This window comes from Scomber japonicus, chromosome 22 (genome assembly GCF_027409825.1).
Source record: "Scomber japonicus isolate fScoJap1 chromosome 22, fScoJap1.pri, whole genome shotgun sequence".
Taxonomy (NCBI): Eukaryota; Metazoa; Chordata; class Actinopteri; order Scombriformes; family Scombridae; genus Scomber; species Scomber japonicus.
In genome coordinates this window covers 21,908,748-21,926,919 of record NC_070599.1, presented here as the reverse complement: position 1 = coordinate 21,926,919, position 18,172 = coordinate 21,908,748, and the positions used below count along the sequence as shown (strand labels likewise).

The following is an 18,172-nucleotide window of genomic DNA, read 5'->3' as shown; positions in this document are numbered from 1 at the left end:
CCTACCTCCCTTCCTCCTCTCCTCCCTTCCTCCTCTTCCTCCTCTTCCTCCTCCTCCCCTTCCTCCTCTTTCTCCCCTCTCCTCCTACTACTCCCTTCCTCCTCCCTTCCTGCTCCTTCTCCCCTTCCTCCTCTTCCTCTTCCTCCCCTTCCTCCTCTTTCTCCCCCTTCCTCCTCCTCCTCCCCTTCCTCCTCCTCCTCCTCTTCCTCCCCTTCATCCTCCTCCTCCCCTTCCTCCTCCCTCTTCCTCCTCCTCCTCCCTTCCTGCTCTTCCTCTTCCTCCCCTTCCTTCTCCTCCTCCCTTCCTCCTCTTTCTCCCTTCCTCCCCTTCCTCCTCCTCCTCCCCTTCTCTCCTCTTCCTCCTCCCCTCCTCCTCTTCCTCCCCTTCCTCCCCTTCCTCCTCCCCTTTCCTCCTCCCCTTCCTCCTCTTCCTCCTCCTCCCCTTCCCTCCTCCCTTCTCTCCCCTTCCTCCTCCCCTTCCTCCTCTTTCTCCCCTTCCTCCTCCTCCTCTCCTTCCTCCTCCCCTTCCTCCTCTTCCTCCTCCTCCCCTTCCTCCCTCTTTCTCCCCTTCCTCCTCCTCCTCTCCTTCCTCCTCCCCTTCCTCCTCTTCCTCCTCCTCCCCTTCCTCCTCTTTCTCCCCTTCCTCCTCCTCCTCCCCTTCCTGCTCTTCCTTCTCCTCCTCCAGTATTTTAGGAATGGAAGATATTTCTCATCGTCTGTTAGAGATTTGACTTTCATGAAGGTAAAAAAAAATATGCATGGTGACGAATTGTTCATTTTATTTTATAACATCTATTACAGAGAGGAAGAGGAACTAGACATGATAATGTACAGGGTTGATTTCTCTCTAAACAGACTGACCCAACGAGTCATGCCACTTATCTTAAATGTCACTTCTTACCGTTGACATTTCAGAGAAGGAGAAACTCAACTTTGTTTTCCAGTAAACCGCTTTAGGACAGAGGAGTCAAACTCATTTTCATTCAAGGGCCACATATGAAGGAAGGAAGGGAGGAAGGAAGGAAGGGAAGAAGGAAAAGAAGGGTAGATGGAAGGAAGGAAGGAAAAGAAGACAGGATGGAAAGGAAGGAAGGAAGGAAGGAAGGAAGGAAGGAAGAAAAGAAGGGTAGATGGAAGTAAGAGAAGACAAGAAGGATTGAAGGAAGGAAGGAAGGAAGGATGGGAAGGAAGGAAGGAAGGAAGGAAAAGAGGAAGAAGGAAACTGGGCCGGACTGGACCTCTCGGCGGGCCGGTTCTGGCCCACGGGCCGCATGTTTGACACCCCTGCTTTAGGACGATGTATGTAACCCGTTACTGACGGCGACCTCAGTGGGCAGGTTCCACTTCATGTGTCTGGTTACATTTAACATTAAGGGCAAAAGCAATTTACTCCAATCAAGCCGCGGAGGCCGACTCTCAATTATATGTTATCATGTGGAAGAAGTACACACACACACACACACACACACACACACACACACACACACACACACACACACACACACACAGAAGAGGCCACATACAGAGCATAGCAGTCATTGTATATAACTATGAAAGGTTTGATGGTATTTAAAATGCTTTCCCAGACTTTTCCTCCAGGCTGTTTACTGAGGAGTCATTATATATAAAAGCATGAGCAACATATGTACTGTAGGGGTTAGTTAGGGTGCTGCATCGGCCTTATTGTTGCTCTTGTATTTGTGGTTTAAATGAATCCTGTAATTCTTTAGCTTTTTTGTTTTGTTTGTTTTTTTACTCCTCTCTTCATCTGCTACTATCAAGTTTAATGATCACAGCACAAAATTACAGACTACAGTAATACTCATATGATTTCTTTATTTTTGTTTAAGGAACAACTCGTAGCTGAAATCTGTAACTTTGCAGTTTAAAAGAAGAGATGATTTTAAATTTCGTTTGTACCTGGTGACAATGACAATAAAGATCTATTCTATATTCAGGGATGGAGGTGTTTGTGTGTGTGTGTGTATTAATGTGTGCAGGGTATGCATGTATATATGTGTGTGTGTATGTGTGTGTATGTATGCTTGTATGTGTGTATGTGTGTGTGTATTAATGTGTGCAAGGTATGCATGTATGTATGTGTATGTACAGTATGTAATCATATGTGTGTATGTATATATATAGTTATTTTTGATAGAGAAATGTAGCATTAATTAATAATTCTTTGATTAAAGTAAATATAGATGTATGTATTAACACTACATATAATATATATTAGTAAGACATGTGTTTATTGTATGATGGTATGAACTAGTATCTAAATTATGTGCATTAGTATAGGACATAATTATAAAATAGATTACATATTCATATATAAGAGGAAACTGTTCACTTCTTCCCTCACTTAGATTTAGGAGCTGATAGATTTTTATGCCTTTGTGCTAAACTCTCCAGACTTAATGCTCATGGTTCCTCAGTGAAGGCTTTTATCACATAAACACATTTTATTTAATTAAAAACTATTTTTCTTGTCTGATGGGGTGAAGCAGGGTTGTGAAATACAGACCTCCAGATCTCAGAGTGTGTTTGTCTGGTTCTTGTTAACCTGCGCCCGCCGCGTCCCTCCATCAAAAAGCTTTCACAACACTTTTGTTTTTCCTGTTTCCTCTCTCCTCTTATTCTCTCTATTATTCTGCTTCATTCTCTCTCTGTCTCTCTCTCTCTGTCTCTCTCTCGCTCTCTCTCTCTCTCTCTCTCTCTGTCTCTCTGTCTCTCTCTCTCTCTCTATCCTGTTATTCATCTGTCATTCTCTGTCTCTCTCTCTCTCTCTCTCTGTCTCTCTGTCTCTCTGTCTGTCTCTCTCTCTCTCTCTCTCTCACTCTCTCTCACTCTCTCTCTCTCTCTCTCTCACTCTCTCTCTCTCTCTATCCTGTTATTCATCTGTCATTCTCTCTCTCTCTCTCTCTCTCTCTCTCTCTCTCTCTCTCTCTCTCTATCCTGTTATTCATCTGTCATTCTCTCTCTCTCTCTCTCTCTCTCTCTCTCTCTCTCTCTCTCTCTCTCTCTCTCTCTCTCTCTCTCTCTCTCTCTGTCTCTCTCTCTATCCTGTTATTCATCTGTCATTCTCTCTCTCTCTGTCTCTCTGTCTCTCTCTCTCTCTCTCTCTCTCTGTCTCTCTGTCTCTCTCTCTCTCTCTCTCTCTCTCTCTCTCACTCTCCCTCCCTCTATCCTGTTATTCATCTGTCATTCTCTCTCTCTCTCTCGCTGCTGTGTTTACAGTGTTCTCGGTCTAGCTGGAGTTCAGCCAGGAGCTCGTATACACTGCATGAGTGCATGTTGTTAGACTAATGCAGGACATTATGGGTCCATTTGAACTTCCAGTCATACTGTGTGTGTGTGTGCTTGTTACTGTTACTGCAGACAAAGGGAGGGGGACTTTAACCCTTAACCCTCCTGTCGTCCTCCCGGGTCAAATTGACCCTCCTCTCTTTTGACTGTTCCTTCCTTCCTTCCTCTTTTTTTGCTCCCTCCTCCTTCCATATTTCGTTCCTCACTTCCTTCCATCCGTCATTGCTTCCTCCCTCCCTCCTTACTCCTTTCATCCCTTCCTTCCTTCCTTCCTTCCTCTTTTCCTCCTTACTCCTTTCCTCCCTCCCTCCCTCCTTACTCCTTTCCTTCTTTCCTTCCTTCCTTCCTGCCTTCCTTCCTTAATTCCTTCCTCCTTTCCTTCCTCCCTCCCTCCTTCCTCCCTTCTTTTCTTCCTTCTTTCCTTCCTTCCTTCCTTCCTTCCTTCCTTCTTTCCTTTCTTCCTTCCTTCCTCCCTTCCTTCCTTCCTTCCTTCCTTCTTTCCTTTCTTCCTACCTTCCTCCCTTCCACCTGTCCTTCCTTGACCTGAGCACAACAGGAGGGTTAAATACTGTTCATATTCTGACTCATAATTAGTCTCTACACTAATTCACTTTCATAGATTCCGCATTGGTCATTAATTAATGTTTGATTAATCCTTTAAATATGTTTAAATGCTGATTTTTGATGGTTAAATGTGCATATAAATGTGAATCATCTGCACACATTGATAAATATGATGTATTTTATTTCCATTTTTGAATACTGTGGGTCACATTAGGAAAAGTCCAGTTAAAAGAAATGTGTATATGGTGTTTTTAAAGCTCTCAAATGTTAAAAAATGAACAGTATGTAAGGGTTAAGATGAAATGTATTGATTTATGAGGAGTTAAACTAGGCCAGCACACAACATTTTTTTGGCTAGAGCTCGAAATCTATTAATGTAAATGTGTCTATCTGAATGTTTATTGTAAGAAGTCGTCACTAAAAAAGACAAACTAACAAAACTCCTCCTCTCGGGAATATTGGAAAATGTTATACAGTAATGCACCAAGAATAGTCCTTGTCTGTTTATTGGTCATGGTGTTGCATAGCAGCCTTTTTTAAGTGATAAATGGTTTTCACAAGACCCGAGAGCCTTGGAGTAAACAATGGAGCATGGGAGTGTGTGTATATGTGTGTTTGTTCCTCTTATGTTTTTTGTGTCTGAAGTTGGACTCAATTCTATAAAGTTAGAGGCAGATTGCTTTAAAAGGTCCAAGGCTGAGATATGACGTTTAGTTCCCATATGAGTCAAATTCCAGTAAACTCCTGCATCCTATATTTCCCATAATGAAACTTGAAACAGGTCAAACTTGATTCTTTCTGTAATAAACCAAGATAAGATAACCCCAGTCATCTTTATTTTCTCACACTATAAAAAAAACTATACCTTCAAAGCCACAGATGACATTATACAACATTTTCACAGGCTGATTATTCCTCTATTATTATGACAAGTAAACATTTATAATGCGTAAATGTTTCTTTTTTTTTTCTTTTACAAAGGAAATTCGTGACTAGAGGCAGAAACTTAAATTAGCATTCAATTATACAGAAATCTCAAGGACAAACAGACAAAGAGTGAAAAACACAAAGGGAGGCTGCAATGAATGGATACGCTAAATATAATTAGAGGAGTAATAATAAATGTAAACAATATCTGACTGTTACGTAACACCAGACAAAAGAGAAGGTCGAAGGCTTTTTTGTGTCTAAGTGGTTTAGTCAACGTATGAATAATTTGCACACTTTCTTTATTTTGTGGACCCAGCATAAAATCTCTTTTAGCTTTTAATCCATTTTGAGAGAATATATTAGAGGAATATGGCAAAAAAGTCCAAGTGGTGTAACCATAAAAACTGTATCAAATAATTAAACTTGCTTAAAAATGCTAAATTCTCAATAAAACACCATATCAACTAGTTTGGCATGATCTTACATTATAACTTTTTATACTAAATAAAGATAATGGAAAACAATTAGATAAGTAGACTTAAATACACTGTAGGTAGATAAGATATTTGATATTTATTAGGGATGTCCGATATTAGTTAAAAAAGTAATATCGTTACTGTAAGTATCGGTATCAGGTTTTTATAACCAATGTTTGTTCTGTAGGCTTCAGCATTTCCGAGCATGCCTGAACGCAGCATGGGACGTTTAGCGGCACGCGCTTGATGACGTATAACAACAACAACATGCTAGACTGGTTGGTCGCTAACTGTTGCTAACCGTTGCTAACTGTTGCTAACCGTTGCTAACCGTGGCTAACAAGTTCATACCGTCCATCATAGACATATATACGTAGACGCCGCATTGACTGCTGCTGACGATTGGAGTGACGTGCCTACACGGCGGCCATCTTGGTACGAGGCCACTCGCTCCTGCAGCGCATTAAGTCTATAGAGGAATGACTGTTTGCACCATGGTTTGCACTATTAAAAAGTGCTCATACATCGCTGAATGGTAATAAAAATAAATAAATAAAATTGCTGAATTGTCAAGACAGACAGACAGACAGATAAAGACATAAGTAGAACAAAAGGAACCCAGAAAACGTTTAGATGTGTTCAAGTCTTTATTTAGGAAATGCTTGTAGGGTTACATTTCATTTGATTATTATTTTTATTATTATGTTGCTATTATCATTATATTATTATTATTACTATTATTATAATTTTGTTGCTATTATCATTATATTATTATTATTATCATCACTATTATAATTATATTGCTATTATCATATTTTCATTATCATTATAATTATATTGCTATCATCATTGAATTAGTCCCAGATAGCAGAGTCATTGAAACAATGTGAAATCAACATTGTTTTGTCAATGTTAAGTCATTGAAACAACGTTGAACTCTGATGTTGATTCATCATTTTTGCACCCTCAATTAATATTGAAACAACGTTGATTTTCTAACTGAAGATCAACAGAATTTCAATGGTATTTCAACTAACACAAATGTTGAAACAATGTTGAAATTTCAACCTAACCATAGATCAACGTGCTTTCAATGATATTTCAATATTAAATATAATAATATTAAACTATAATAATTACTAAATATGCCTTTATAAAAATAGGCTAATAATACAAATCCTGCTTTATCTACAGTCAGGGTGTTATGGACATAGGCCTAAATATGATGGGCCTTATTAAACAGGTTTTTATCTAATAGCAAATGACAATCCACACAATTTTTTTTTAAACAGTCATTTATTTAATCAATAAATTTCACAGCTTCTAAGGGCGTCCAATCCCTCCTGACTGGTCTGGGGTGTAATGCAGCCTCTTCTGATCTGCCTGAGAAAAGGTTAATTCGTTTGCAGTCCCCATTTGTAGTGTCAGGGCATCTAACACAGAAAACACAAGCAAAACACAAACTGTCAGTTAAATAGCTATTACTGTACATGTTATTGTGCAAGTGGTGTGCAGATTCAGATATTAAAAAGAAACAAAAATAAGGCATGAAGTACTTTAAAGACTTGCTTACTTGATAAATGATGTGGATCAATGATCTGTAAAAAGGACAAAAAAGGTTAAGTAAACAGCAATTTAACATTAACAACCAACCACAGTCCTGATAACTCTACAGCAAGTGTTTTTGTGACCATGGAAACACACAGTGTATATGCTAACTTCAGAAGAAAAGTGAACGTATCTTTTCTAATATCTCTTTAATTAATAAAATGGCTGCAAATTGGTCATATTGCTTTTAAATTGAGCGATAATATGGACTGTGTGTATCCTCGATCGCTGATCCTAGATAACATTGTCCTCATACAGTTAAAAAGATAAGCTATCTTAGCGAGCTACGCTAATGCTAATCCTAACGCTAATGCTAACGCTAATCCTAACGCTAATGCTAACGCTATGTATAAACTTCATCGATAATTTCACATCCTGTTTATTTAAAGCTAACATTTCCACGAAATAAACCGGTAGGCCTACATAAATGCTTGCTTTATAACTTCTGAGTGTTTATGAAGCGCTTGAATGAACTTGCTGTGGTGCTGCATGAATGTGTGTATTAGTATATTATACTTATAAATTATAACTTATAAATTAATGGTAATGGTAAATTCTGACAGCATACGAATGACTGCATATAATGCTGCACTACCGTTTGGAGATCGGTCGACATTTCAGTGAATAATTCTACTTTTAGACTGTGGAGTACCTCTTACCTCCGTAGACATACATGTAGTACTGTCTCTGCTAACCCCGTACCAAGATGGCGGCGCTTTAGGCACGCCTCTCAACAGTCAATGCGGCGTCTACGTATATATGTCTATGCCGTCCATCGCTATGTACACGGACACACAAACGGGAAACAAGCTTTACCTCCTCGTTGTCGTTTTCTCGGTTATGTTTTCGGTGAGCCGACTCTGTGACGTCACCGCCAGAGTCCGGTGGGTCCTATCTGGGTGCTACTCTGCTGGAGACACAACAGCAGAGAGGAGCGAGTGAGTTGTTAATTCCACAATAAGAGATATGTTATGTTGTTACCTAATAACAGTTTTGGTGTAAAAAGCCTGCATATATCGGTACCGGGTGATATATCGGTATCGGAAATTAATATTTGGATAATAACGGAATACCGGATATCGGCAGAAAAGTAAATATCGAGCATCTATCTATATTTATTTTCTTTGGTGGTTACACCATTTGACATTTTCAGGAGCATTCAGTCTTACTTTTGGTTAAAATGGTGCTTAATGTCATTTCAAATGACATAAAACCAACAAAAATGCAAAATATACATTTTAACAAACCTGATGCTGCTTTTAAAACTTTTTTTTTTTTTTTTAGATATTTTTGAATTGCTCATCTTGCCAATCTTCATTTGCCACTGACGTACATGTGTGTTGTAGCTTACAGCATATCGTCTTGTTTGAGAATGAGAGAGTGAGATAAAAGTGCTTGTGAGTCACTGATGGTAATTGAATTTTCAAGAAGTTGATGGTTGGTTGATAATGTTCGCTGATTACAGTCTGTAGAGATTACCATTTTATCTCTTAGGGTTTGGTTAAATTGCCGGAGGGAGCAGAAAGCCTTTTTAAAAGTGTAGATTAAAAAAAGATAACTGGTGGTGATTGTAATGAATGGGTACTCTTTGATCTTCCTGTCTAGCTTTTCATGTTATCACTTGCTAACCTCTTTCCTCTTTCCTCTCTCCTCTCGGCAGGGGGACCACGAGTGGACCACCATGTTGGGTCAGAGTGTACGTTTGCAGCCGGTGCCCATCCAAAACTTATCAGAGCTAGAACGAGCCCGGTTACAGGAAGTCGCCTATTACCACCTTGAGGAGAGGGACCTGGATCTGAAGGTCAGCATTCCCAGAGGTAAGTGACAATGATACAGGTTTTTAAAAGATACGCTGGTGATTTTGCATGTTTAAAATGAACACCGTTTGTATGGCTGCTTAACAATAAACTGCTTATTGTTGGTGTTTAGCTTGTGAATGCAGAATAACCTGATGGTAGACCCTAAAATCCTGGAGTTTGGAGTGTCCTTGAATGCAACATTGAGGAGGCTTTTGAAATAATTAGATTTTTTTTTTAAAGATAAATTTAATCCAGTCTGTGTGAAAAGTCTGCTATGCTTGGAGTATGGGAAAAAACACACAGTCCATTAATGGGGAACTCCACTTACTTTACACATAAACATATGTTATTAGTCATGAGTGCTACTCGGTGTTTGAAAACAGCTGGTGTTAAGTTCAAGGGGCTTTTTTTCTAGCTTGAGCTTGGAGTTTGGAAACTTTACATTTATATAAGCTTCCACAGAAGGCTTGCATTAAAAATAGGAGTCTATGAAAGATGTGTTTACCAGACATTGACGGTCCAACAATGAAATGCGTCAGTACCATAAAGAATATAGAGCCACTATTTTTGGAGCTTGACCCATTCAAGAAGCCAAGTCAAGAGATCTTGGTCTCAGCTGCTTTCGTTTGAGCATAGTTTAATTTATATCTTATGAATTCATTAGCATCATTGAAAGGTATATAGCTGAAGTACCTCTATAATCAACCTTATTACCAAAAAAAGAACATCAGTATTGTTCTGGAAGACATCAGATTATGTCCATTGCTGATGTGTTTTCATGTCTCAAGCCATTGTTTTTCACATTTAGCTTTAGAAATCATCTACACATGGCAACTACGGTATGGTTAAGGTTAGGGAAAGATTGCAGTGAGGCTAAATACGAAGATGAAGGTTAATGCAGAACTTTAAGTATAGATGTAAACTTCGGTCTCATGCATAAAAGACTGTAGAGTTAGAGTTGGGGTTAGATCCAACTTCAACACCTCTACAATCTGCCTTGATACATAAAAGGTTATACTATTTCCTGTTTTGGCACTAAATGCTGGGATTGGACGTAAATCAAGAGGTGCGATAAGTCTGTTATGAACACAATTCTTCAAATACTGGGCCAGATGTCAAGACCCAAACCTGCTTTGTTAGCATAGCTCCCCATATTACAAGATGATGATAGATGATTACTGTAGCTTTGTAACCACAAAGTCCAAATCTCTTGGTCGATGTTTAGGTTGTGTCTTGTGAATCCATTAGCGTTGTTGAAAGGTATATTGCTAAATATCCCTTTAATCAACTTTATTACCAAAAAAGAACATCAGTTTTGTTCTGGAAAATATCAGATTACGTTCAATGCCGATGTGTTTTCATGTACCATGTCACTGTTTTCACATTTAGCTTTAGAAATCATCTACACATGGCAACTATGGTATGGTTAAGGTTAGGGAAAGATTGCAGTGAGGCTAAATACGAAGATGAAGGTTAATGCAGAACTTTGAGAAGATGTAATCTTCGGTCTCATGCATAAAAGACTCTGTCCAACTTCAACACCTCTACAATCTGCTTTAGATAACATTTACACATGGGACCTACAAGATGTTTAAGGTTAGGGAAAGACTGCGGTGATGCTACAAATAGAAAGGTGAACATTAATGTAAAACTTTGAGAAGATGTCATGCATGAGAGACTCTCTACACAACCAACACCACTTCAACACCTCTACAATCCTCCTTGATGGATAAAGGGCAGAGTATTTCTTTCTTTGGCAACTAAATGTTTGGATTGGAATCAAGAGGTGCGGATAAATCCATTATCTTCAAATACTGGGCCTGAAGTCAAGACCCAAACCTGCTTTGTTGGAGATTGCGAGGTGATGATAGATGATTACTCTAGCTTTGGAACCACAAAACCAAATCTCTTGATCAATGCGGTCGCTTTATAACACGCTTTCAGTGTCTTGTTGCAGTTGTGGGAAGGAGCGACAACCACTTCATAGAGCTCACGATGACATGGTCAACATGGCGCCAGTGTGGAAGAAGTTTTAGAAGAGTGAGAAGATGGTCAACCCCCTCCTCTCTGAAAAAGGTTGAACTATACCCTTGAGCAAGGATAACCCTTTTGACTGTCGAGGGAGCCATAACAGTCTAGTCGGGAATCTGAGGAATGAGCGTGCAGCACGAATACATCAGGGGATAAGCCTGTGTGCTCAGTGTCTCTGTTTGGTAAAAGAAAACAGCCTCTACATGTGTAAGCAATTGGTGTTGTCAGTTATGATAGGAAAGGTCAAAGGATGTTACATGATTTGTTTATACACCCACGTGTCTCACTCGATATCTCACATACCTCCTGATAGGATTTGGAGTTCAGTTTGTGTTGAACATTTTTCATCTTGGGAGGGCTCGAAGCACTTCTCCTCTGAAAAAATTCTTGGCGGATATAAAAAAAACAAGATACCTGTAAGTAGTGCACAAACATAAAAACTATGGGAAACCATTAGGAAAAAAAAGCTGTATAAGAAAGTAAAGTCCTACTGCGCTACTAAACTCATACTAATATTGTTTTAAGCCATTTAAAGACATGTTTGTCTGGTGAGGACGGACTAAAAAAGGCACCTGTCACAGCCAAAAAGGATGATGTTGGTTATCTTTGCAAAAATAATCTCAGAAAATTCTCTGGAAAGAGCCTAAAAAAAGCAAGTTATTACCGCTACCATTGAAAGAGGATTAGTGCTGAATATTTTTCTAACAACTCAAACCCAAATCTATGGTGAGATACTGAACTTTGACGCAATTGCTCACTCTTTCCTATTTAGGTTTGTTGTTGAGGACCGTACAAGAAGACTTTTAGATCCTTATAAAGTCAATGAAATCGTTGGTGTCACATATTTAATATTGGTCTTTTGCTATTTGTATTCATACACAGTCACTAGAGTTCATTTATATACAAATCTGAGATGTAAGTGGAGATTCAAGTCAACGTTACTGTGGTGGCATCTCCGATAGATTCCACCTTTTTTAAGCATTTTTCTTAAGAAATTTGTCGAGGAGATCCAATCCTGCAAAATCACCATCAAATGCTGAAGTTATAGTCACCAAATACTTCTTAAAACTTTGGGTTTAGGTTATATGTTCAAACTTTTCAACAAAATGCAGTCCAAATAGACCACATTTGTGAAAATACTTAATGTCTTTTCAGGGCTTTACTCTTATCAGCTGAAAAATAGAAAATAAGATATCACCCTGCCTATCTCCTGCTAGTTGGATACAAATGTTATGTTTCAGTCCAACAGTTTGATATAATCATGATAGCTTTTGGTTTCCTGCTTCAAGATAAGAAGAAACTTGAGTTCCTCCACACAAACGACGGCCAGCTCTGCACGGTGGTCTGCCCAATGTTGTGCAGACTTAGCGCTATAGTTTGCCCAAATATTATAGACTCAGAGCTTAAACGTATTCCCCCCAATAAAACAGCACTGAGTCATGATAGCTGTTTTACCCCTGTGTCCAGTATTCGTGCTAAGCAAACCTTCGACAAGAAAAAGAATAGACTGATTCCCAAAGCACCAAAATACCATACCGTCTTCTTCCGCTTATCCAGGGTTGGGTCAGGTCCAACCAATTAAGACACCTTATTTAATACACCATATCTCCTTTATCTCCATCTCTTTTGTATGGTAATGAATATGAACTCCTATTCTGGCTTCCACACAGAAAATCATCAATCCTTTTCCAATCAAAGTCAAACTCCTGTTCTGGTTTTCCCCTCCTAGTCTAACAAATACAAAGTCAGCTGCATCACTTAAACCTTTGATAACACCAGGAAATACCTCAACACTTATTCCTCTGCTGATGTTTACTTGTTGGACCATTCCTCTCCTTGCTGTCGGACTACTCCCCGCTTTGAAATATTGTTTATTTGCAATGGTTTTACCCATTTGAACTTTTAAAGTAGTAAATCCGTCAAATAAAAACCTCAGAGAACCTGTTTTTTTGGTGTTTATTGGGGTTGGAAGGATCGCTAAGGTCAGGAGGATCACGGAGTAAAGAAGCTGATGTAAAGAAACAAACGCTGCTGATTGTAAAAGGAGTGTGTGTGTGTGTGTGTGTGTGTGTGTGTGTGTGTGTGTGTGTGTGTGTGTGTGTGTGTGTGTGTGTGTTTGGGATCTGTCTGTAGCTTTTATCCTATCAGACCCATTGTAAGCTGCTTTTTCTCAGACTCAACTGCTCCCAGACTGTTCTTTCTCTTTCGGGGGTTATTAACTCTTGACCTCTCCAATAAACAGTGAGGCTCAGTTATACCTCAGCAGCAGCAGCAGCTGGGATCTAGGATGATAAAGATGGATGTGACCACTTTACTTTTGTGTCTTTTCTCAAAGCATGTGCCAAAGTACATCTTAAAGATCCTGTAGAGTTATTTTTACATTCAGTGGTAAGTGTTAAGTGTGTATCCTTGTATCCTCAGAAAACATTAGCATTAGCAGCCATGTCTGTTTTGCTACTTCACTGTCTTTTCTGACTTTGTCACTTTACTCTGCCGCATGTGAGTGGACATACATTGAGTTTTGTCTCTTTTTTGCTGGTTGATGGCGATTATTCACTTTTTTTTTGTTATTATTTGAGCAAAAGTGAAGTGTTTTTATCTGCTGGCTTTTCTCAACAATCTTTGGCCTGACTCTAGTTGTATTGATTCAAATTCTAAGTCCAGACTGTAGCTCCTTCACTCAGTTCCTTTCAAATGAGATAGACAGATAGATAAATACTTTATTCATCCCAAAGGAAATTAAGGCATCCAGTAGCTTCTATGACACACACATACACACATACAAATGCAAAAAAACACTCACAGCAGACAATTGTTCGATGCTTACAGACAGCAGGAAGTATGCATAGTGGAAGTAGTGTTGAAGGATGATATGATGTGATATAATAATGTGTACATGATACAGCTGTTTCATGCACATCTGGTGTCTTTTCAGCACCCTATTAATAGTTCAGATGCTAACAAATTGGATGTGTCAGAGATATTGCTGTCATCTATAATAATATATATCATAACACTCCCACTCACTGAACCTCCCTTATGGTAAATGGACTGTACTTATATAGTGTTTTTCTAGTGTTTTTCAATTTGGGGTTAAGTATCTTGTATCCAAGGAAACATTGACATGCTCTAGCTCCTGAGCCACAGCCACCCTACTGTTAGTCTAATGGTTTTATTTGCTATGGCGATGGTGTAGATAGCCTCAGTAATGCAAAACACAAGATTAGGTAAGATTTCATTCATATGATACACTGCATATTTAGACTTATGTGTGTTTGTGTGTTACAGTATATCTACGGTATGCATCTATATAAAGTATATTTACTGTAAAATGTTAGTTAAACACTGTAATATGAAACATTACAGTATAAATATACCAGTTTTGTGCTCTTTCAACATTCGGCTGCATCCTTCGACTGGACTCAGCCATGTTTGAGAACAATTATTATATATTTAGTATACTTGTCACGGTAAATGCAAATTAACATAGTACAACTTCAGCTTGTTAGAAAGGAGCTGCAGTTATAACTATTCCTAGTTCCCATCTCCTGTCTCTATAGTTAGGCTTTTTATTATCACCATTATTTCATTGGGAACGTTCCTACGCTACGTCCTTGGCCTCGTCTACCTCTTCCTCTACTTTGCCTCCCTAACCTTCCTCTTCTTCCTCTTCTTCTTCTTCTTCGTCTGCCCAGCTGTTGACCCTGTTCATTTCCTTGTTGTTCTTCCATTGTCGGAAATTGTACCACTGTGTGCTGCTCGGTCCGTCTATGCTCGCCTCGGATACACCTCGGAAAACTTTTGATATGTTATGACAACTGGGTTCGACTATTTTGCATTTGATGGCCTTTACAATGAACTAGATGTTTTTTAGGAGGGTAGAAAATTCAACAGAGAACCAGTATAACACATTTTGATCATGTAGGAAACAGCAGACAGTTGAATGATGAATGTCCGATTTGCTTAAAATAATGAGAAGCTGCTTTTATTTTGTGACTCGGTTGAACAAGTTTGAACTCTGATCTGATTAATGTACGAAAGCGAGTGAGGAAAAACTACTTAAAGTGCTGCTCTCATATCTCTGACCAACATACATCCTGTGAGACTCCACTCGTCCCTGCTCTCCTCGCTTTTCGGGAAGTCTTCCTATTTATTTCCCCCTCAGTATGTTTTCTTTTTCTTAATTTTTGTAGCTTTAGGGATATATGTAATTTTCCCATGAGGTCAGAGGGTTCAATTCATTGGAAAACATGACTAAAAATCTCTTCCCGTTCACACTGGTGCTTTGCTGCGTTACCTGTCAAGAGGTTTTCATGAGCCAGATGTTTTTGGGACAATCAAGCAAGTCAGTTGTGATTCAGTTGTGAGGTGTGTCTTATCATTTTTAGTGTGCTTGGAAAAAAACAAGGGTAAAAAAAAAATTCCCACCAAAGAAGAATAAACTTAAATATCCCAAATGTTCCCGATTTAACAGTCATGAGTTCCTTTTTTTTTATAAAAAGAAGACCAAGACTTTAATTGACTCATTTGTATACAGCAGCTTTTCCAACCCAAATATTGCCTTCAGCCCACATAAACCCAGTCACACAGCAGCGAGGATGTGAAGCTCGTAAAACAGAACACATACCGTCCTTGTTTCTGCTGGAATGTGTTAGCCGATGAGCAGCAGTGGCAGCAGATGTGGAGGACTTAACTAATAATGATAATAATAATAATAATAATGATGCCGATTATTTAGAGGCATCTTTTAAAGCACTCAAGTAAAAGACACGTAAAACAAATGACAATGCATCAACATCATAAGAAGTGGAAGTTAGTGCAATAGATAAACATGAATGTGATTACAGAGGCAGAATATATATTATTATATTATTATTATTATTATTATTTATATATATATTATTATATACTATTATTTTTATATTATTATGTTATATTTTTTAATTTAATTTTATATATATATATATATTAAATTTAATTAATTTATTATTATTATCATTATTATTATTATTATTCTTCTTTCTTTCTTTCTTTCTTTCTTTCTTTCTTTCTTTCTTTCTTTCTTTCTTTCTTTCTTTCTTTCTTTCTTTCTTTCTTTCTTTCTTTCTTTCTTTCTTTCTTTCTTTCTTTCTTTCTTTCTTTCTTTCTTCCTTCCTTCCTTCCTTCCTTCCTTCCTTCCTTCCTTCCTTCCTTCCTTCCTTCCTTCCTTCCTTCCTTCCTTCCTTCCTTCCTTCCTTCCTTCCTTTTCTCTTCTTTCTTTTAAAGAATGTTATTTAACATGTTGTTCTTAACATTTTAACATCAACCGACCCCCAGGGACTAAAGATGGAAATTAGCCACGGACTATAATCTTGTGATTAATATGCATTGTCCCTGTCTTCTTAAATAAATCACTCTGAAATCTGACAATATGCCAATTGGAACAAGTGTGTTTTCAGTCTGGATTTAAAAGTGCAGACAAGAGTCAGAAGTGCAAATGTCTGCAGGGAAGGAGCTCCGAAGGCAGCGGGGGGCAGATCGGCTTGAGAGCTCTTGACCTCATAGTTGGTGGTGAGGTTGGCGGATCGGCTCTTGACCTCATAGTTGGTGGTGAAGTTGGCAGATTGGGGCAGATAGCTGAGAGCCAGAGGAGGAGGAGTGTAGATGTGAATAAGATGGTATGATATGATAAGATATGATGGTGCCAGGACATTGAAAGCGAGGAGCAGAATCTTAAAATCAATGTGGGATTTGATAGGGAGCCAATGTTGCTTAACCCTTACATACTTTACATACTATTCATTTTCAGGCTTTTCTCAGTATCTTTTCTAAATGAGTCTCTATACATGATTTAATTATATTGTGTATCAGCTGCACTAAAAGATTTTTAGAAAGTTGTCAAATATTTCCGTTTTTAATGTTTTTTTTCTTCTCTCAAATGTAAAAAATGGGTCAAATTGGACCCTGAACAGTATGTAAGGGTTAATAACAGCAGACACTATTTACCCCCCAAAGTTAATGCATAAATAATATATTAAAAATAAGAATTACAATCATTAATAGTCACTTAACCTTTCTTCTTTGTAGTCGAATGTTCTTTTTTTAAATGTTCTTTTATATCTAGCTTGCTAACTGATGTTTACATTGCTGTTTTCTCTGGTGAGTGTTTGTTTGGCGGCTAAGGTGCAGGACCAGATCAGTGTTTATGATTGTGAGTCAGATAAGACGGAGATGTTAGCAGGGAAGCTGATGCGGCTCGCTGCTCAGCATGCGGGTGTCTTCTTGTGTTGTGTAGCAGGATGCAATCAGGCTCAGTGTGCTTTGGCTAAGGTTGAACGATTGAATGCCATATCACTGCTTTATGTAAGATTTGATTTGCTGTAGAGGTACAGGTACAACAATGAGTCAGTCAAACTATTTTTGAGTCATTCTTTTCTGGTTTCTTGAGTCTGAGAAGATAAACTGTTGATCAGGACAATACGAGATGTTTTAGGACATCAGTTTGGGTGCTGTGAAAGACGCATTTTTCACCATTTTTCACCATTTTTCACCATTTTCTCACATTTTATGAACCAAACAATAATAATAATAATAATAATAATAATAATAATAACTTTATTTTGTATAGCGCCTTTCATAAAACCCAAGGTCGCTTCACAATAACAAGAAACACAGACAAACATACACATTTAGCCTGCAAAAGCCTGCAGGAACAAGTGCCTTTTCAACAGTGATTTAAAAGAGTCCAGAGTTGGTGCTAGGCGAATGTCCTGAGGGAGCGAGTTCCAAAGTGTAGGAGCTACCACACTGAAAGCCCGGCTCCCAAAGGTTTGCCTTCTGGTGCGGGGGATGGACAGGAGGCCCAAGTCGGCGGAGCGCAGGTCCCGTGGTAGGGACGGTGGTAGATATGGAGAAGGTCCGTTAGGTACTGGGGTGCAACGGCATGAAGAGATTTATAGGTAAGAAGTTTAAAAGTGATGCGGAACTTAATTGGAAGCCAGTGAGAACCCTGGCAGCTGAGTTTTGAACGTGTTGGAGCCTGTCCAGTGTTTTATTGGGGACCCCATACAGGATGGCATTGCAATAGTCCAGACGTGAGGTGATGAATGCATGTATGAGAGTCTCGGCAACTGATTAATCAATCAATAAAGCAAATAACTGACAGATTATGTACTTACTTACTTATTTATTTACTATGGTATATTTAATAGGGACAGATACAATATACACAAACAGGCTACAACAACTGTCTGATGTGAAGTATTACAGTGTTTATTGCAAAGTGTATTTCTCAACACCTGTGCCTAATGGAGAGCTTTTGTGAAAGTAAGAGATGATAGAGAAGAATATTTAAAAAGTACATCAGAACAATAAATACAATATAGCATGGAATAATAAAGAAGACAAGCAAGGGTCAAACATGGTACACAATACTTTAAGATACACATAAAACCAGACATTTTTGCCAGAGCTGTTT

At 38.6% G+C, this 18,172-nt stretch overlaps 1 protein-coding gene across 1 annotated transcript in view; it reads left to right on the top strand.

Moving 5' to 3' along the window:
• The window catches only part of arhgap36 (Rho GTPase activating protein 36), a 138,945-nt gene that overhangs the window by 77,941 nt on the left and 42,832 nt on the right, over positions 1–18,172 (top strand). The window contains 1 exon segment of the mRNA XM_053343782.1: positions 8,547–8,703. Within this exon segment, the coding sequence (XP_053199757.1) occupies positions 8,547–8,703 (157 nt within the window).